This window comes from Papilio polytes, unplaced genomic scaffold (genome assembly GCF_000836215.1).
Source record: "Papilio polytes unplaced genomic scaffold, Ppol_1.0 DF822845.1, whole genome shotgun sequence".
Lineage (NCBI taxonomy): Eukaryota > Metazoa > Arthropoda > Insecta > Lepidoptera > Papilionidae > Papilio > Papilio polytes.
In genome coordinates, this window is record NW_013526359.1 from 698,176 (window position 1) to 715,316 (window position 17,141).

The following is a 17,141-nucleotide window of genomic DNA, read 5'->3' on the forward strand; positions in this document are numbered from 1 at the left end:
ATAACTACTACCTCTGGACATGTTGCAGAGGCTAGGAACGAGACTTATGATGTACAGGTCAAGATTCGTTACCCTGTAACATAGTGTTTTACGAATTTGCCAACCAACATAGTAATGAGGTCTTTGTCTGGTCTAGCCAATCTATGATATAGTCACAAAATTATACTTATTATTATAAATGCCAAAGTTCAGATTGATGGATGGATGTTTGTTAGACTTTGTGAACAGATATTTGCTGAACAGATATCGTATAGATGTTTTGTTTTTTGTTTTTTAATTCCACGCGGACCGAGCCGCGGGCGAAAGCTATTTAAATATTAAAAGATAAGAAGTTTTAGAAGTATTGCCACCTGCAAACTATTAATTACTACCGTTCAACTCTTAGCGCTGTCCCCCACCATATGTTGACACTGTCAGACTGTCAGATGAGGCAACACTCTTTGGTTGGAGAAGCGCTTGAAATTGGAAGGTCCGCGAACGAAGCCAGGAAGCCATCTTGTTTTTTAATATGGCGGTTGGTCACATTGCTTAAATCGTTGTTCTTGTGATTTCTGTGCGAGTAGACTTTAGACAAAATGGATTTTTACTTTAGAAGAATATTCAGAAAAATAATTACTTAAAGGACGACAATAATACGTTAGATAATATAAAGAAAAACAATTTAAGGCGGCTTTCGCCTTTTCCGTAGGCTTCACGGAGCATTGCTTCTAATTTTATTGATTTTGCATATTGTTAAAAAATGATGATGTACACGGTAAGATTTTGACTTTACTTACAGAAATTAAATAACTTATTTATAAAAATCGTCTAAGTTGATCTTTATTTTATGATGACTTGTTAATCATGAATGTACATTCGATTGTTTTAATAGGTTATAGTACCGAATGACCATTCTGGTTTCAGCGTCTATTTTTAATAACTGGCTATTAAATTTGCGATAGCAGCAGTTTACGTTTAATAAGACTCCCTCAAGCATCAATGAACATGATCATATTTAACCAAGCTTACAATAGCTTGCAAGGCTATGTTGAATGCCTGCTTGCACATGCACGATTTTACCTCAAATTATTGTTTTTCGTGTACATTAGCATTTTGTTTGCATACAAATACCATAACAATAAACAACAAAGAACAATTACTATGTTTGTCGTTATGGTTTTTTTATATTTATGAAGTAACCTAATAAGTTAAAATCAGTTTCAAGGCTACTATTCATGATTAGGTGGGAAGTACACCAAACAAGTCAAGTTAAACAGAATGTCTTCAACAATTTTTTTCTGAAGTAAAATCCAGATTAAGTATTTTAGGTATTTTATGTATATGACAGATGTACCACTTTCGAAAACGCTTCATTATCTCGTGTACTTTTTAAAACGAATCCAATATTACTATCTTTAAGATTGTAACTTCAAGTATATTCTGCAAGGTAGTTTTTCCTTGGTAAAATTTGTCTAACGGGCAAAAGATAGTGGTGTATATTACTGTTAGGATAAATACAAATCAAGTCTTAAATTTTAAAAAATTACATTGGATTTATTATCTCAAATGTTATCAGTTGTGTAAAAGAGTAGCTTATGGAATATTTAGTCTGAATGTTAAAATATTCATTGATAGGTTTCTACGGAAACATGATTTTTGTAAACATCAGTTCTATTAATAAATTAATGTTTTTAGCCCATTAGTTTTAAAAAGTAGAAGCTACATGTGTTACTTTTGACCACATGCAGGGAACCAGCACCGAGCAGGACACCCGCTTCAGCGACAAGGAGAAGAAGCTGATGAAGCAGATGAAGTTTGGAGATTGCTTGACTCAACAGGTTCCTTTTTTTTATTAAGCTATAAGAGTATGTAATCTTTTAACTTTATAATACATCCTTCATTTTAAAATTTGATAACTACCAGGTGGACATGTCGAAGGTGAAGCTGGACGTGCTGAAGCCATGGATCACGCAGAAGATCACCGAAATTCTCAAGATGGAAGATGATGTGGTCATCGATTATGTCAACAATCAACTTGAAGAGAAGGTGATTAAGTCTTATTGTTTGTATTTAATTTTTAATATTAATAAAAAAATGTAATCATTGCAGTTTCTTTACAGTCAATGTTTAAATAAACGATAAATATTAAAAAAGGTATGGCTGTTGTTAAGAAACTGCAATTGAATGTTGTCAAATGTATATTGATTTGGTATGGATATTTTTATGGTCCCCACCGGCTAGCGCGCCGCCGTCGCCGCCGCCTGCCGTCGCCAGCCGTCGCAGCGCGCCGCGGCCCCACTCTTACGGACGCCATTAGCATTCTCAATCGGTATTTACGGGGAAATTACTTAATGCTAACTCAATTAAAACCATAAGCGATATGGCGATATTTATTTGAGAAGAGTCGATTAGGAAGTCCGGAAGGCGTTAAGAGAGCAATCTGACTCGCGGGAGGGAAGTCGCGTTCGTTAGGCCCTGCGTTCAGCATAATGTGGTTGTGTTCGCAAACCCCTTACAGATGCAAGAGCTTGAAGAGCGAAGAGAGAAATGTACGAGGCGGAGTCGCGGCGGCGCGAGCGGCGGCGGGCGGCGCGGCGGCGCGGCTCGCCTCGCGCAGCGGCGGCCGGCCCGCGCTCTTCTGCCTCGTGCCTTATGTATCTGTGTTCATCACGGCTCTCGCTTCCCTACCCGAGTCATTTTGACGCCTGTCGCATCCGCGTTGCATCTATACAAAGTGGCGCTCTTAACGTCCTTCATTTATGTCTCCGACAACTATTGAAACCGATATACTATTAGCGAAGGGATATTCGAAACGAGACCGGGTGTATGTTGGTTTGATAAATTGAACAAATTAATAACGATAGAATGTTTTCTTTCCCGATCCGTATCCTCGGCTCCTAGTTCCCTTGTCCAAAGAAAATGCAGATTAACTTGACGGGATTCCTGAACGGCAAGAATGCGCGGCTGTTCATGGGCGAGCTGTGGGAGCTGCTGCTGAGCGCGCAGGCCAGCGAGAACGGCATCCCAGACAGCTTCACACAGCAGAAGAAAGAAGAAATCAAAAAGAGAATGGTGAGTGGACATTATACATATTGTAACAGGTATTAAGTTGTCATTGTGTGTATATTCAATATCATCGTCTTGATTTTTTTTTCTGTATCGGGTAAATCTACGATAGAAACTCTGCCTTTCGGGGTAAAGACTGAAACTGACTAACTATAACATTGAGTGGCATTGTAATTATTATGTAATAGTATAATGTGGTATGATGCAGGAGGAGCAGAAGGACAAGGAGAAGGACCGGCGGCGGTCGCGGTCGCGGTCGCGCAGCCGCCGCCGCTCCCGCGAGCGCCGCCGCTCGCGCACCAGGTCCCGCGACCGCTCCAGCGATAGGAAGTGAGTACATCTAATATTTACCTCGTTACTACACAATTACTGATAAAAACATTGTATTATGGTTTGTTGTGTATGAGATGTGTCAACTGATGATATGTAAAAAAAATGGGAAATTAGTTTTCCATACTTAAAATAAATAAACCTTTTTTATATTTTAAAATGTATTCCGCACTGGCTGATATTTAAAATTCAATTGACTCGACAAGTACACTAATCGCTCGTTTACTTGTTGCTCTAGGTGTTGATTTCTAATTTTTGAAGTTGTGTAAAAAAAAACCAGATGATACTGTTTAGAGCAGTTTATTATGGAGTTGAATAGAAAGCGTGTTAGCAGGCACCGCAATGGCGGTAGTCCGCGTCGCTCGCGCCGCCGCAGCCGCAGCCGCAGCCGGAGCCGCGACCGCAGCCGCAGCCGCGACCGCGACCGCAGCCCCGCGCCCGCGCACAGCGCACCTGCCGCAGTTCCCGTCGCCGCTGCGCCCGCGCCCTCGCCCGCGCCCCCGCCAGCCCCGGCCCCCGCGCCCGCGCCTGTCGCCGCCCCCGCCGCAGCCAACTCCAGCATTGACGACATCAAACTACCAGACCCTAAAGGTATTTTACAAACATTCACAAAATAAATGAATATTTTGTGATGATTAGAAATGTGAAATTGTTGCAAATAAAATTCTTAACTAGCTTTTGCCCGCAACTTATCCTCGCGAAATTAAAAATTTTATGTTTTATAACTGTGGAAAATTTTAACTAGATCCGTTTAGCAGTTTAGGCTACAAACTAACAAACTTTCACCCATCTATCTATCTGAACTTCATAAATAATATTTCTTTTACAATCCTTTGATTGCTGCAGCAAGCAGCAGTATAAAGTTATTTTTATAGTATTAAATATAGTTTCTGCTTAGCTAATTTTTAAATCTGAGAATTTACTTTGTTTGATCCATTAAAAGAAAATGGCAAGTCACCGGAGAAGAAAGAAGACAAGGAGAAGTTAGAAGATGACCACAACTCTACTGCGGAGAATGTGAAGGAAGATAAACCTGAAGAAGTACCAAAGGAGGAGAAGACGGAAGAGGATGGGAAAAAATCTAGATCCGTTTCACCTGCTAAGTAAGTTTACATCGACATAGTACTTGAATTTGCTTTTATACCCCTAAAAACAAATATGCTTTAATCCTAATTATTTTTTTAACTTAGCATACCAAATTTACAACAATTTGATATGTCTAAATAAAAAAATAAAAAAATTTGGATCATTCTTGCTCTTATACCCTTACTTATAAGGTCCACTTTGAATCCTAGTTTGTAACTTTTTGCTAACTATCAAAATTGTTTCATGGTTATTAAGAATATCCTTTAGTTACCGTTAAGGAAGGATTTTTATTACCCCATCTTTAATTCTTGTTTTTCATCAGATCGACTGCTGGCGGCGCTGAGAAGGAAGCTGAGGCGAAACCTCCGGAGAAAACACGACACTCGTCCAGCGAGAGAAGATCCACTTCCGCCTCGTCTCGTAAGTTTTACAATTTTAATGTACAGCAGAAAATCTCTCATATAAATTGTGAAGATTTCTCTTTATTTATGTATGTAACGAATAAAATTCAAACTGTAGGATGGATTATAAAACTCTTTCTGGTGGTCCATACTTAAAAAACAAAAAAAAAAAACAGTATTTACTTGTAGGGCAGGGAGAGACCGCTATCATTCTTATCAATATATCAGTACATAAAAAAAAAATAAACAATAATTAATTAATAATTCCATATCTGTTATTCAAAAATAAAACTTAACATATTTACGTATGAACATAAAGTATTTTAGTATAGTATTTATTTCATTAATAGGATTCAACGATTTCTGTTATTTTAATCTTTTTGGCAGAATAACATTTGAATTTTCTTTTTTGTTGTATCGCCAAGTAGCGGTCGTCACCGGACCACAAGGGGCCACTAGTAAGTTTTCATTGAACATTAGTTGTTCCGAATGTTTTGTTTTTATTTCTTGCACGTTGTCGTATTTGTTTCTTGTTTCGGACAGGGCTATAAAATTATATTACTTTCACAAAATGCGTTTTTCAAACAGATTAACAAAATGTAGGTTTGCAATCATTAAACTAATTCAAATAAAATGAACTAAAAGAAACAGACTTATTGTTTTTGGTTAATTTTTATTTTGGGAAAAAACTACAATATTATAGAAAAAATAAAACCTAAATGTTTTGAATTGCAAATGTTACTGTTAGGGCGAGTTGAATTCGGCACTGAAATAAATGTGTATTATATTTTATTTTATTTTATGTTATCAGTTCAATGAGTGTCGTATTGTAGTTAGGTGTTTGATTTCAAATTAATGGAGTTAAATTGATGTGAAATGAATGTTTTGATGCTGCTAGGTACGTTGACTGAAGGACAATGTGTTTTGTTGTAGACGGCAGCGCGAAGAAGCGGTCGTCGCACAAGAAGCGGCAGTACCGCTCCAACCGCGACTCCTCCACCAGCGTCAGCCCGCGGCGCAGCTCGCGCAGGGAAAGGTACCCACAGGGGAAATACTAAATGTAACCTAGATGTATGCCGAGGCGAGCAAATTCTTGTTCAATAAACTACACTTTCGCGAAGGCAGGGCATTTCCGACATCTTTGTATACACATGATTTTTAATTATCAGAAAAAATATGTAGAAAAATTATTTAAAATAGAATAAATATTTCGTAGTCATTATTTAAAAAAAAATGCAATAACTTGGGGACAATAGTCATTAATAAAACATTTACCAAAAATTACATTAACCAAAAAATAGATATTTTTTAGCAGTTTTGTAAAATTGATTTTTATTTTTGCGTTTCATAAATCTGATCAGTATCGGCAACGTTTAAAAATTGTTAATCTCAATGTGGCAGATTCAAAGGTCATAAAGGAATTTCATAGAAGAGTACCTTAGAATGTTTTTCTTTTCACTTGTATTTTTCTTTATATTTATTTTTATTATAAGTAATTTTATTAAAAGTAATGTTCATGTAATTGTTTTTAGGAGTAAATCTAGACGGCGCAGTCGTCGTCGGTCCGTGGACCGCCGCGAGCGGGAGCGCGAGCGAGAACGCGAGAGGGAGAGAGAGCGCCGCCGCCGCGAGAGAGACAGGCGCGACAGGTAACCTCACCCACGTATTGTAAACCCTATTAGTTATATTTATATTTAGAATTATATTATTGCATTTCTTTTATAAAGTTTAAATTATATTGCAATTCTTAATAATAATCGACAAATATGATTTTATAAAATAGTATCCATGTTTAGCGAAATATAAACTACTGTAGCAAATGATCGCATACTGAACAGCAATTTTTCTTAAAAAAGCATTTGTTTAAACAAGATGCTGCATATAAAATCTTATTTGTTCGGATAGTTTGAGCGTTACTTTGAATTTTGGTAGTGTACATATGCATACGTGAATTTGGTAGCAATGAGCTATGTTGCGACATGAGTTGAGTGCACAGAGAACTGCGTACTGCGCACAGAACTGCGCACTGCGCACTAAAAACCGCGCACTGCGTCCTGCGCACTGAGCACTGCGCCAGTTTAACGGCTTCTGTTTATCCACGCAAGGTCCCGAGAGCGTCGTCGATCGCTCGAGAGACGTAGACGGTCGCGATCGCGCTCTCGACGACGTTCAAGAGACAGGTAATATTGGTTTTTAAGTATCCGGAAATGCTTCATAACTAGGAACGCACGTTTTACGCTATTTAACCAGTTAACTAATCGTATGGTACCGATAACCCAGAATTGATTTTTATCTATTCATATTAATTAACAAACTGAAGTTTAAAGATGCCTATAAACATGTCAATAGTCTTTCTAATATATCTGCATAACCATAAAAACAGCAGATTTTGATTAATATCATTGTTAATATTTTGTCAGTAACTAATCTACCAAAACATTTAATTAAATCATTGCAGAGGTATATGCATGTTTCACGTATTTCTTTATACATTTGTATTAAAAATTATATAATGTTAATAACGTGCTTTCCTATTATTCATCTATCATATATTTTCTTATGCTTGCCAAAAACCAGCATATTAATGCTTAATACATGATAGATACTTTAGAAATGATCTATTTAATAAGATGTTTCTTTAAAACGCATCAAGTACTTGTATTCATATAGCATGTGTAATTTAAACTTTAAAATAATGCTTGCTGGCGTCAATTTGTTATTAACCTAAAAATAGTCAACATGTCTTCATTTCAAAAAGGAGCAAGTGGACTTCATTGAAATTTCCCAATCTAGCATTGTTTCTCTATCACATCCATACTATGCATGCTTACTGTGAATGGTTTCTTCAGTCCATAAGTCATAAGACTGACTGATCGGTGCTTATCCATGACTTAAAAATTATTACCTTGACATCTCAGCTACAGATGTTTTTTTCTGTTTAGCACATATAATTATAAATGAAGTCTATACCTTGTAAAATCTTAATTTCTGTCTTTAACCCGATTGTCTGGGTATGTCCAAGTGAATATGGCAGGTTTACTTTAAACTGCTAAAAGTTTAAAAGTTCAACAAGTGAATAGCTGAAAAACAAAGCTTTTTATGTTGTTCAATGTGGTGATATTCAGTGAAGTAGCGTCGTGCAGTGTTGTACTTGTACAGCTGTGGCGTGATGGGAGGTTAAGTTGTGTATGTGTTAGGTCCCGTGACCGTCGCCGCTCGCGCTCCCGCAAGCGCTCCCGCTCGCACCGCCGCTCCGGCCGCCGCTCGCGAGACCGCCGCTCGAGGGACCGACGCTCCAGGGATCGCCGATCCAGGGACAGGTCCAGGTAAATTTTGGAACCCATATTCTTACATCATCGTCTTCCCCCTTTATCCTAATCCCGTAAGGTCGGTGCACCAGAATTTTATCCTCCAGGTAAGTATCTCCCGTCATTTCAGTCATCACTCCCTTTGTGATCATGTCACATTTACGAAATCCATCCAATTCTTTGAGTCTACCTCCAAACACATAAGTAAAGTTCTTCTTGAATCTGTATTACTTCAATTTTTTAATGTTTATTCCTGACGATTTTTTATATATTGTTTTCTACAGGGAAAGAAAATCCCGTGATCGCACTAGAGACAGGAGGTCTAAGGAGAGGAAGTCTCGTGAAAGAAGGTCCAGTGACATCATTAAAGAACGCTTAGAAAAATCTGTGTCTATACCGAGAAAAGGTTAGCTTAACTTCATTAGATCATTGGAAATATATATACATTGTTATTTGTAATTTAGAGTTCTAATATTTTTTGCAGAGATCTTTGAAAAGTTACCGAAGCCAATTGAACGTACTTCTATCCCTCCTGAACAAAACTCGAAAGAGCATGTATCGAGTTCAAGTCGAGAATCGTCGGTTGCAAATGACAAGTCTGCTGCGGTTAGTGACAGTCGACCTAAAGTAGCTCAAGTTTCGGATGACGAAGACAGAGAAGATTTTTTACCTATCCCATTCACACGTGAATATTCTAAGAGTCTGTCTCGTACCCCATCGCCTTACTTAAGAAAACAAGAAGTTGAAAGTAACAAAAAATCCGATAGATCCGCGGACGATGCCTCGGGTAAAGAGCAAAATGACGAAGAAACTAAAACACAAGAACCTAAAAAGTCGAAGCGAAAGGCTCACCAATCAGATAGTGAAAGTGAAACTAGTGAGGAAGTGGCTAAAGCTAAGAGTAAGGCTAAACTCAAGAGAAAGGAGAAAACTACCTCAAAACGACCTAAAAAACCTAAAAAAGAAAGCTCTTCTAGTGACAGCGATTCCGAAGATTCATCTTCTAGTGACTCTGAAGAAGATAGAAAGAAGAAAAGCAAGAGAAGCGCGAAAAAGAAGTTAGCAAAAAAATCCAAAAAGAAGCGCGCTCGGTCATCAAGTTCGGACTCCAGCTCAGAAGAGGAAGTGAAACACAAGAGTTCAAAATCAAAACAAAAGAACATTCCAGAAGAATCTGATTCTGAGAAAAAACCGAAAAAGAGGACCAAAGAAGCGAGTATGGATCGCTCAAAAATTGAAAAGTTGGACAGTAAACAGTTAAAGTTAAAAAAAGCAGACAATTCAGAGGATTCCCATGACGATAGTTCAGACAGTGATGCAAAAGCTAATAAGAAGAAAGTTGCAAAACATGATTCTAGTAGTTCAGAGAAAGAAATAAAACGAAAGAAACTGGAATCGGTTAAAGAAAAAGCCATTTCTCCCGAGAATGTGAAGCCTCGTAAGGGCGAGGAGAAGCCTGTCAGAGCGAAGCATGTGGAGGAAACAAAGTCTAAATCTCGCGACGATAATGAAAAGAAAGGGAAGAAACGAGAGAAGGAAGAATCTTCCTCCGATAGTGATCATGTATCAAAAAAGAAACCTAGAAAGAAAGTTTCCGATTCCGACTCTGATTCTGAGAGTGATGAACCCAAGAAATCTAAGAAAAACAAAAAGCATAAGAAGCATTCGAAAAAACATAAGAAACACAAGAAACATAAGAAATCTTCGAAGAAGAAGGATGATTCTTCCGATAGCGAGGAAGGTGAAGAAGAAGAGGAGGAAGGAAGAGTGAATAATGAGGACCTGGAGAAGAAGCTACGCGAAAGAGCGTTGAAATCCATGAAGAAGCAGGCTAGTGCCTCCGGGTCTGATTAAAACCGTCGTTTCATAACATTGTCGTGTAAGTTTTCACTTTCATTGGTTTAATTTTACGGTATGTAACAATTTAAGATAATATGGCATATAATTTACATAATACGTGAATGTCTTATTGTTAGTAATAAAGTTTTAAACATATACAATGTTTTATTTCTTTCTAAACACGCCCAGATACATACTCTTCTTTATAAAATGTTTTAGATAAGTGGATAACAATATATTACAATATTGAGTTTAGTTATCTACCAAAGTGAGAAAGACAAACATTGGAGAAACATGCTAGATTTTTGTCAGTGTGTTTTCATAGATAGGATTAGAAATAATTTTATTACGAAAGTATTTGGATTGTTATTTATTCATAAAAATAAAACTTCATAAAGTTCTTAATTTTTACTTTGGAAAATACTTTGGTACTTAATTGTATGATAAAATTCTTAAATTAAATAAATTATTTTAGTGATTTGTTCCGTTTACCTCCTTGTATATCCCCTATAACCGTTCACGAAGCTTGGAGTGATGTTGCCGCCTTTGTATATGTTGCCGGGTTGATAGTAGCCGTAGCCCAAATGATTGTTTCCTTGGTAGTATGGATTGTTATATCCACTGTAGGAGTTCAAACCTCCGTTGCCTCCGTAACCTCCGTAACCCCCGTTACCTTCGAAACCCCCGCTCCCTCCGTAACCTGCGTTACCTCCGTACAAATTTGTATTATATCCCCCGTAACCTTTATACCCCCCGAATCCCGAGTTCCCGGCATATCCCACATTACCGACATATCCGGCACCGCTGAGAGGGCGTGCGGTTCCTGTATAACCTACGCCACTGTATCCGGGATATCCAGCTGTAGGATATGCACTATGTCCGGATATACCGCCGTAGTTTGCATTATATTTGTCGTTGACCACTCCAAACCCGGTCACACTATATCCGTATCCGCCGGGTGAGCTGCCGCCCCAGTCGGAGTACTGATGGCTATCTGCAAAGTGTAATATTTTGATTATACCTATTTCCTAGTTTCTATCCTTTATTTTCTTTCGTGTTGGTTACGGGTCTACAAAGTGCAAAAGTTTTGACACGTTTGTTTTACTTTAGGATCGACGCCCAGTCAAATCGCGTTGTTATAGATTGAAAATTAAATTAATTAGAATTAATTATTTTTGTGTATAGGCTACAAATTGTAAGCTTTAAATTACATTTTCTATAATGTAAATTGTTTGCCAAGGTCTCGAAATCCTATAAATCCTAATAGCGCTAATCACGACTGCTATGTAGAGTAATGGCAATTTGTCTGACATCAGGGGCCTATTACGAAAATTGGTTTTCTATCCCAGATAATACAATATAGAAATACACATACATGAACTGGCTGCGGTCTTCAAATCCTCCTTTTCAACATCATTTACAGGTAATTCTTTATTCTGTGGTGCTGCATTTATACAGTAAATAACCGGTAATAAAACTAATATTTTGTGCCACATCTGAAAAAAAAGTTTAATCTTTAAAACGCTAAACGTTATTAGGTATTTTTGAGATGTGTAAAAAATCTTAAATTAGCAAGTTAATAATTTACATATGATAAAAAATAGCACGGATGTTTGTAACTTGTAGTTAATTATGTTGTGAAGGTTTTCACTTGCGTGGTAATTTGACCTTAAGAATGACACTTAACACGATAATCAGCGTCGTTAGAATATTCCCACGTTAACATCAGAACATAAGTCCAGTCCGAGATTCATTACCGCGGTTCAAGAACAACACGTAGCTATTGTTTTATGTGATTTATTAGCACATTTCAAGAACACTATTATGTTCCTAATTCGGACTTCCTGAATATTTGTGCCCATTGAATACATAGTTAAGGAACTGCGAAATATTAAATCGTAACTTAGCATACACATTACTACTTGACCAATAATTTAGGATTCTGAATTACAGTTAATTACTCGTACACAACATAAAAGCTGTAAAATGAAATTTACATTTTAATCTCACTTTGCGTGTCGACACTGATGTCTTCAGTGAGCGACAATTACACACTACGTTTATTAGTTCCGTCAGTTATTTTATAGCCTAAAGTACGTTTTTTTGTTTACAAACATGCTTACGTACTTCTTGCCATGCTGAGATGTAATAAGTGGAAACATCTGTCATTTGCACGTATTTGTTTATTGGAATATCTGTTTTGTTTTAAATTGTTGTCCAATATTAAAATTTTCATGGTCCAATAATTGGGTTCGTAACATCTACTTTTTAAAAACCAATGAATCTTTGTGTCTAACAAGATTTTTTTTACTAGTTACAGCCACGTTCTCTTCGTTAAAATCTATACTACTATAATAAAGCGTAAACACACACTTCTTTGTTGCCTAAGATGTCAGCAATTACAGCATATTTTTGAATAATTCTTTTATTAATAAAAAGCCCTACACTTGCGTCACGCTTTAGGCTATATATTTTTGCGCCATTAAACTAAGGGGGTGAATATTTTGGATAAAAACCCTAATGTGGGAAAGAGACCATAAGTTGCTGCCAAGTTGTTTTGACATTTGTAATTGATAATTTGACAAACGTAAACAATAAAATTTAATTTTTATAATTTCATGCGGATGAAGTCGTACGGGAACAGCTAGTATGGAATAAAGTATGAATTAATATGCATTTAAAGTGTGACTCAGTCTGTATGTTCGCACATAATTATTAAAAAAATTACATTGAGTTGAATAACTGAATAGTTTTTCTTATAATAACATTCGCTTTTATGGCGGATTTTCTATGACTTCTGGTTTTTTACATTGATATACTACAACCACTGATACACTAATTTTAATTATAGAAGATACCAATAAAAATATAACTGACATTTGCAATAGTTGGAATGGCAATAGTTGTTTGTTCACGTTTATAGAAAGTGTGCTCTGAATGGGAATATGCGGGTATAAAAATGCGTACATTTGCCTCTGCGGTAATGTCGCATCATACGCACTAAATTCTGTAATATTATGCTAAAACGGTACCATTATGTTAGAGAACGAACATTTTCTAAAAAGACAAAATTAGTGTGACAATTTTTCATAAACGTCTTTTTTCTTGAATATTGTCTGATAGGAAGATTTTTAGATTTGGAACCGGTGGCCCAAGAAGTTAAAATCAATATATATATTTTTTTCTTTTATATGAAAAATAGCTATTGGAACCATCTTACTAATATATTAAATGCGAACGTTTAGATGGATGGATATTTGTTAGAGTTTGTAGCCTAAACGACTGAAAGGATCTCGATGAAATTTGGTATAGATGTATAGCGTAGTATGGCAGAACACATAGGGTATTTCCTTTTTTCTTAATTCCACGCGGACGGAGTCGAGAGATAAAGCTATTAATTTTATATTTTATATTAATTTGTGCATCGATTTATAGATCACAATCACTTTCCACAAGTTTAGAATATTTTACACTAAATTTATTTTTCGTTTTCTTTAAAATTGAATTATAATTAAAATGTAAATTACTAACCATAATATCGCCAACACGGTTTTTTAGCAGTACAATTTTAAATTTCATAAATTAATAAACATGGAATCAATAAACTAGTATATTATATCTATGGTTAGAGATGAAAAATACTTACATTGGTGTTTATTGTTTTAAGTATTGCGAAGCACTGGCTGCACTGACACTTGTAGTGCCCTTAGCGGATAGGAGATGCGCTCTGCGTGCGTGCGCATGCGTCCCATGGCTTATAAACCGTGGGAGTTTTTGCTTGTAATTGACAATGGATTCCTCGGATTTAATGAGTCACTTTGTAGTCAGACCGTCCTTCACTAAGATGCCATGATTCCATCTAAAACGGACACAATATGTCGTTCTACAGACATTATTTCATTGTCTACCTATTCGGGTATTTATTTACAACTTCCTAATAATTAAAACGTAAATGAGCTGTTGGGAGGTCTGATGTAAACTCAAGAAATGTGAATGTTAAAGCAGTTTATTTGACATATGGTCACATCCATCATCTTAATTTCTGACCCTAATCTGACAATGCTCAGATTGTAAAACACAAACCTTTGGCAGTCATCACTGTAGTGTTATTGTGGAAATTACTATTGATTTATTCAACTCTAGGATAAGAATAATATATATATATGCAGTTAGACCTCTATAAAGATGATTAGTAAGATGTTAAAATTTATGAAATAAAATTTCACACATATTTTTTTTATTTATTGATTTTCGATAATTACAAAAGATTCGTGTCGAAAGTATTAAAATATAAAACACAATATGGTACAACCATGTAACACATTCTTGTAAACATTACATACATAAGAATAATACATAATATGTCCATCTCTTTATTTATTAAACGTTATTCTGTTCAATAAATATGTAAATTACACAATTTTGAGATCGTCCAAGATAAATTATCGGACAGTCTCAAAATTAAATTATGCGTTTTATCACTTCATTCTCCCTAATACCAAACGTAATATTTTTAATAATTTACTTTTTATACATTAACTTAATGTTCCGCCAGTTTTACTAGTTTTTACATCTTTTATTAGTTTACGACGTACTATTTTCCTTGGATGGCTGGCAGGTTCGCTGGGTACATCGCTGTCTGGCTTGCTCTCTGGCTTGCTAGCAGGCTTACTGTCTGTTTTGCTGACCGTTTCACTCTCGGGCTTGCTGGCCGCCTCACTCTCTGGTTGTTCAGACGTGTTACTGGTGGTCTTAACAAGAGGCTGTGTAGCTGGATGGCTTGTTGGCTTTATTTGATCTTTCAACAGAGTTTCTAGCTCGGATAAAGTGCGGATTTCACGCAAATCGTTTAATTTGAGGTCATTCATTTTAAGGTCATTAACGTTGCGTGCGCCGTTTAGTCTTCCACGGTATCTGTAAAGGCCCCTATTCGCTTGACACTGGGCGCAGTTATAAGGTACAGGTACAGCAGATGGGAAGTTTTGCTGCGCGGTGTGCATATCTGTTGCATTCCCCGGGCAGTTCGGTACAAACACCACCGGTATAAATCCTATGATACCATAGGGAGCGTATCCCTGATTCACAGGATAACCTTGCCCTTGCTGAGATACTGCTGTCGAGTCATTCTTCCCTGGCTGGAGCAAGTAGCACGGGCAAGATGAAGGACTTGGCACGATAGGCAGAGGGTAGGGTATAACGTATATTGGGAATGGCGGCATCTGATTAACAGGGGCGTATATCGGAGGTTGTACCCCGGTTCCTGAGGGCTGGCCAACTGAGTCACCGCCTGAAAGTAAACAAAGTATTATTGAAAACTGCATGAATAAACATAAAATGCATTCTTATGCTGTTTGATAGCGAAGATGTTTGTTTTTGATGTTTATTTATGACGTGAATTCAAAATCTTTTACCGCACAGACTCGTAAGAATATACCAAACAACAGAACGTAAACTTAAAAGTCACTTTTGTGCAGCACTTAAACGTCACATTTGTGAAATATATTGTAAAAAAATATAATATATGAGTACTAAGATTCCATTGCCTCAACTAGCGGTATTCGTTCGGTAAAATACAAGAAAATCATATTATTGTATAAAAATGTCATGTTTTTTCATTTTTGTATTACGGCGAGATTGGCAGTTTCTTATGTATGAAATTTTTAATCCATAAAATGCTTATAAATATTATTTATTATCTTAAGCAGTATAATATTGACTATTAAACCCCGTTTATTCAATTAAGCTAGCATACTTAGTTTACGAGATTGTTAGGTTTTTGATTGACCCTGATTTAATGCTCTTGAGTGTATATTGTTTTATATTCCAAAGTTCAGTGTTAAACCTGTCATTTAATAGAAAATAAATATAATTACCTTCTGGTGACCCCGGCTGTCCTGGGTATCCGGGCTGGCTTGGCTGACCCGGCTGTCCTGGGTAACCGGGCTGGCCTGGCTGTCCTGGTTGTCCTGGTCCTCCAGGATAACCTGGCTGTCCTGGTTGTCCTGGGTAGCCAGGCTGGCCCGGTTGTCCTTGTCCTGGTTTACCAGGTTGTCCGGGATGTCCTGGGTATCCTGGCTGGCCTGGTTGACCTGCTGTGCCAGGTTGACCCGGCTGTCCTGCTTGACCTTGTTGTCCTGGGTAACCGGGCTGGCCTGCTTGTCCTGGTTGTCCTGCAGTTCCTGGTTGTCCTGCAGTTCCTGGTTGCCCTGGCTGTCCTGGGTAGCCGGGCCGGCCAGGCTGTCCTGGTTGTCCTGCAGTTCCTGGTTGACCTGACTGTCCTGGGTATCCGGATTGTCCTGGTTGCCCTGGCTGTCCCGGTTGTCCTACAGTTCCTGGTTGTCCTGGCTGTCCAGGGTATCCTGACTGGCCAGGTTGACCTTGTTGTTCTGGGTATCCAGGCTGGCCTGGTTGTCCTGGGTGTTCTGCAGTGCCAGGTTCACCCGGCTGTCCTGGGTAACCGGGCTGGCCTGGTTGTCCTTGTTGTCCTGGGTATCCAGGTTGGCCTGGTTGTCCAGGCTGTCCTGGGTAAACAGGTTGGCCTGGCTGTCCTGGTTGTCCTGAAGTTCCAGGTTGACCCGGCTGTCCTTGTTGTCCTGGTCCGCCAGGTTGACCCGGCTGTCCTGGGTAGCCTGGTTGGCCTGGTTGACCTTGTTGTCCTGGGTATCCTGGCTGGCCTGATTGTCCTGGGTATCCTGGTTGGCCTGGCTGCCCTGGTTGACCTGCAGTGCCAGGTTGACCCGGCTGTCCTGGGAATCCGGGCTGGCCTGGTTGTCCTTGTTGTCCTGGGTAACCAGGCTGGCCTGGTTGTCCTTGTTGTCCTGGGTAACCAGGCTGGCCTGGCTGCCCTTGTTGTCCTGGTTTACCAGGTTGTCCAGGCTGGCCTGGTTGTCCTTGTTGTCCTGGTCCGCCAGGTTGGCCTGGTTGTCCTGGGAATCCGGGCTGGCCTGGCTGTCCTGGTTGTCCTGCAGTGCCAGGTTGACCCGGTTGTCCTGGGAATCCGGGCTGGCCTGGTTGTCCTTGTTGTCCTGGGTATCCGGGTTGCCCTGGCTGTCCTTGTTGTCCTGGTTTACCAGGTTGTCCAGGCTGGCCTGGTTGTCCTGGTCCTCCGGGTTGTCCCGGCTGTCCTGGGTAT

At 38.4% G+C, this 17,141-nt stretch overlaps 3 protein-coding genes across 15 annotated transcripts in view; 1 reads left to right on the forward strand and 2 right to left on the reverse strand.

The window, feature by feature from the left end:
- Positions 1-413: 413 nt before the first annotated feature.
- On the forward strand, positions 414-10,165 carry LOC106105487 (serine/arginine repetitive matrix protein 1). Of its 6 annotated transcripts, none has more exons than XM_013285823.1 (14): positions 414-514; positions 1,728-1,817; positions 1,903-2,025; positions 2,881-3,051; positions 3,254-3,375; positions 3,695-3,966; positions 4,319-4,478; positions 4,784-4,881; positions 5,796-5,898; positions 6,395-6,511; positions 6,968-7,042; positions 8,060-8,188; positions 8,455-8,576; positions 8,655-10,165. In XM_013285823.1, exons 1-14 carry the CDS (start codon positions 509-511, stop codon positions 10,022-10,024), a joined length of 2,958 nt encoding a protein of 985 aa, XP_013141277.1. In that variant the 5' UTR covers positions 414-508; the 3' UTR covers positions 10,025-10,165. The 6 variants fall into 6 exon arrangements, with proteins under 6 accessions (XP_013141277.1, XP_013141276.1, XP_013141278.1 ...); XM_013285822.1 differs by lacking the exon at positions 414-514 and adding an exon at positions 521-754; XM_013285824.1 differs by lacking the exon at positions 414-514 and adding an exon at positions 521-754 and having other exon boundaries at positions 3,707-3,966.
- Positions 10,166-10,402: 237 nt separating this feature from the next.
- LOC106105488 (glycine-rich RNA-binding protein 3, mitochondrial-like) lies at positions 10,403-13,764 on the reverse strand. Its single transcript, XM_013285828.1, has 3 exons — positions 13,656-13,764; positions 11,385-11,505; positions 10,403-11,003 (listed from the first exon to the last, which is right to left on the reverse strand). The coding sequence occupies exons 2-3, from the start codon at positions 11,503-11,505 to the stop codon at positions 10,498-10,500; spliced, it is 627 nt and encodes a 208-aa protein (XP_013141282.1). The 5' UTR covers positions 13,656-13,764; the 3' UTR covers positions 10,403-10,497.
- Positions 13,765-14,240: 476 nt separating this feature from the next.
- LOC106105509 (collagen alpha-1(III) chain-like) overlaps positions 14,241-17,141 on the reverse strand; it is a 22,631-nt gene continuing 19,730 nt past the window's right edge. For 2 of the 8 annotated variants that reach the window (XM_013285867.1, XM_013285866.1), the window contains 2 exons: positions 15,883-16,845; positions 14,241-15,296 (listed from right to left, as the gene is read on the reverse strand). In XM_013285867.1, coding sequence (XP_013141321.1) covers positions 14,545-15,296; positions 15,883-16,845 — 1,715 coding nt within the window. In that variant the 3' untranslated portion in view covers positions 14,241-14,544. Of the gene's footprint in view, positions 15,297-15,882 lie in introns of all 8 variants that reach the window. The other 6 variants (XM_013285865.1, XM_013285862.1, XM_013285863.1 and 3 more) reach the window with 5 other exon arrangements.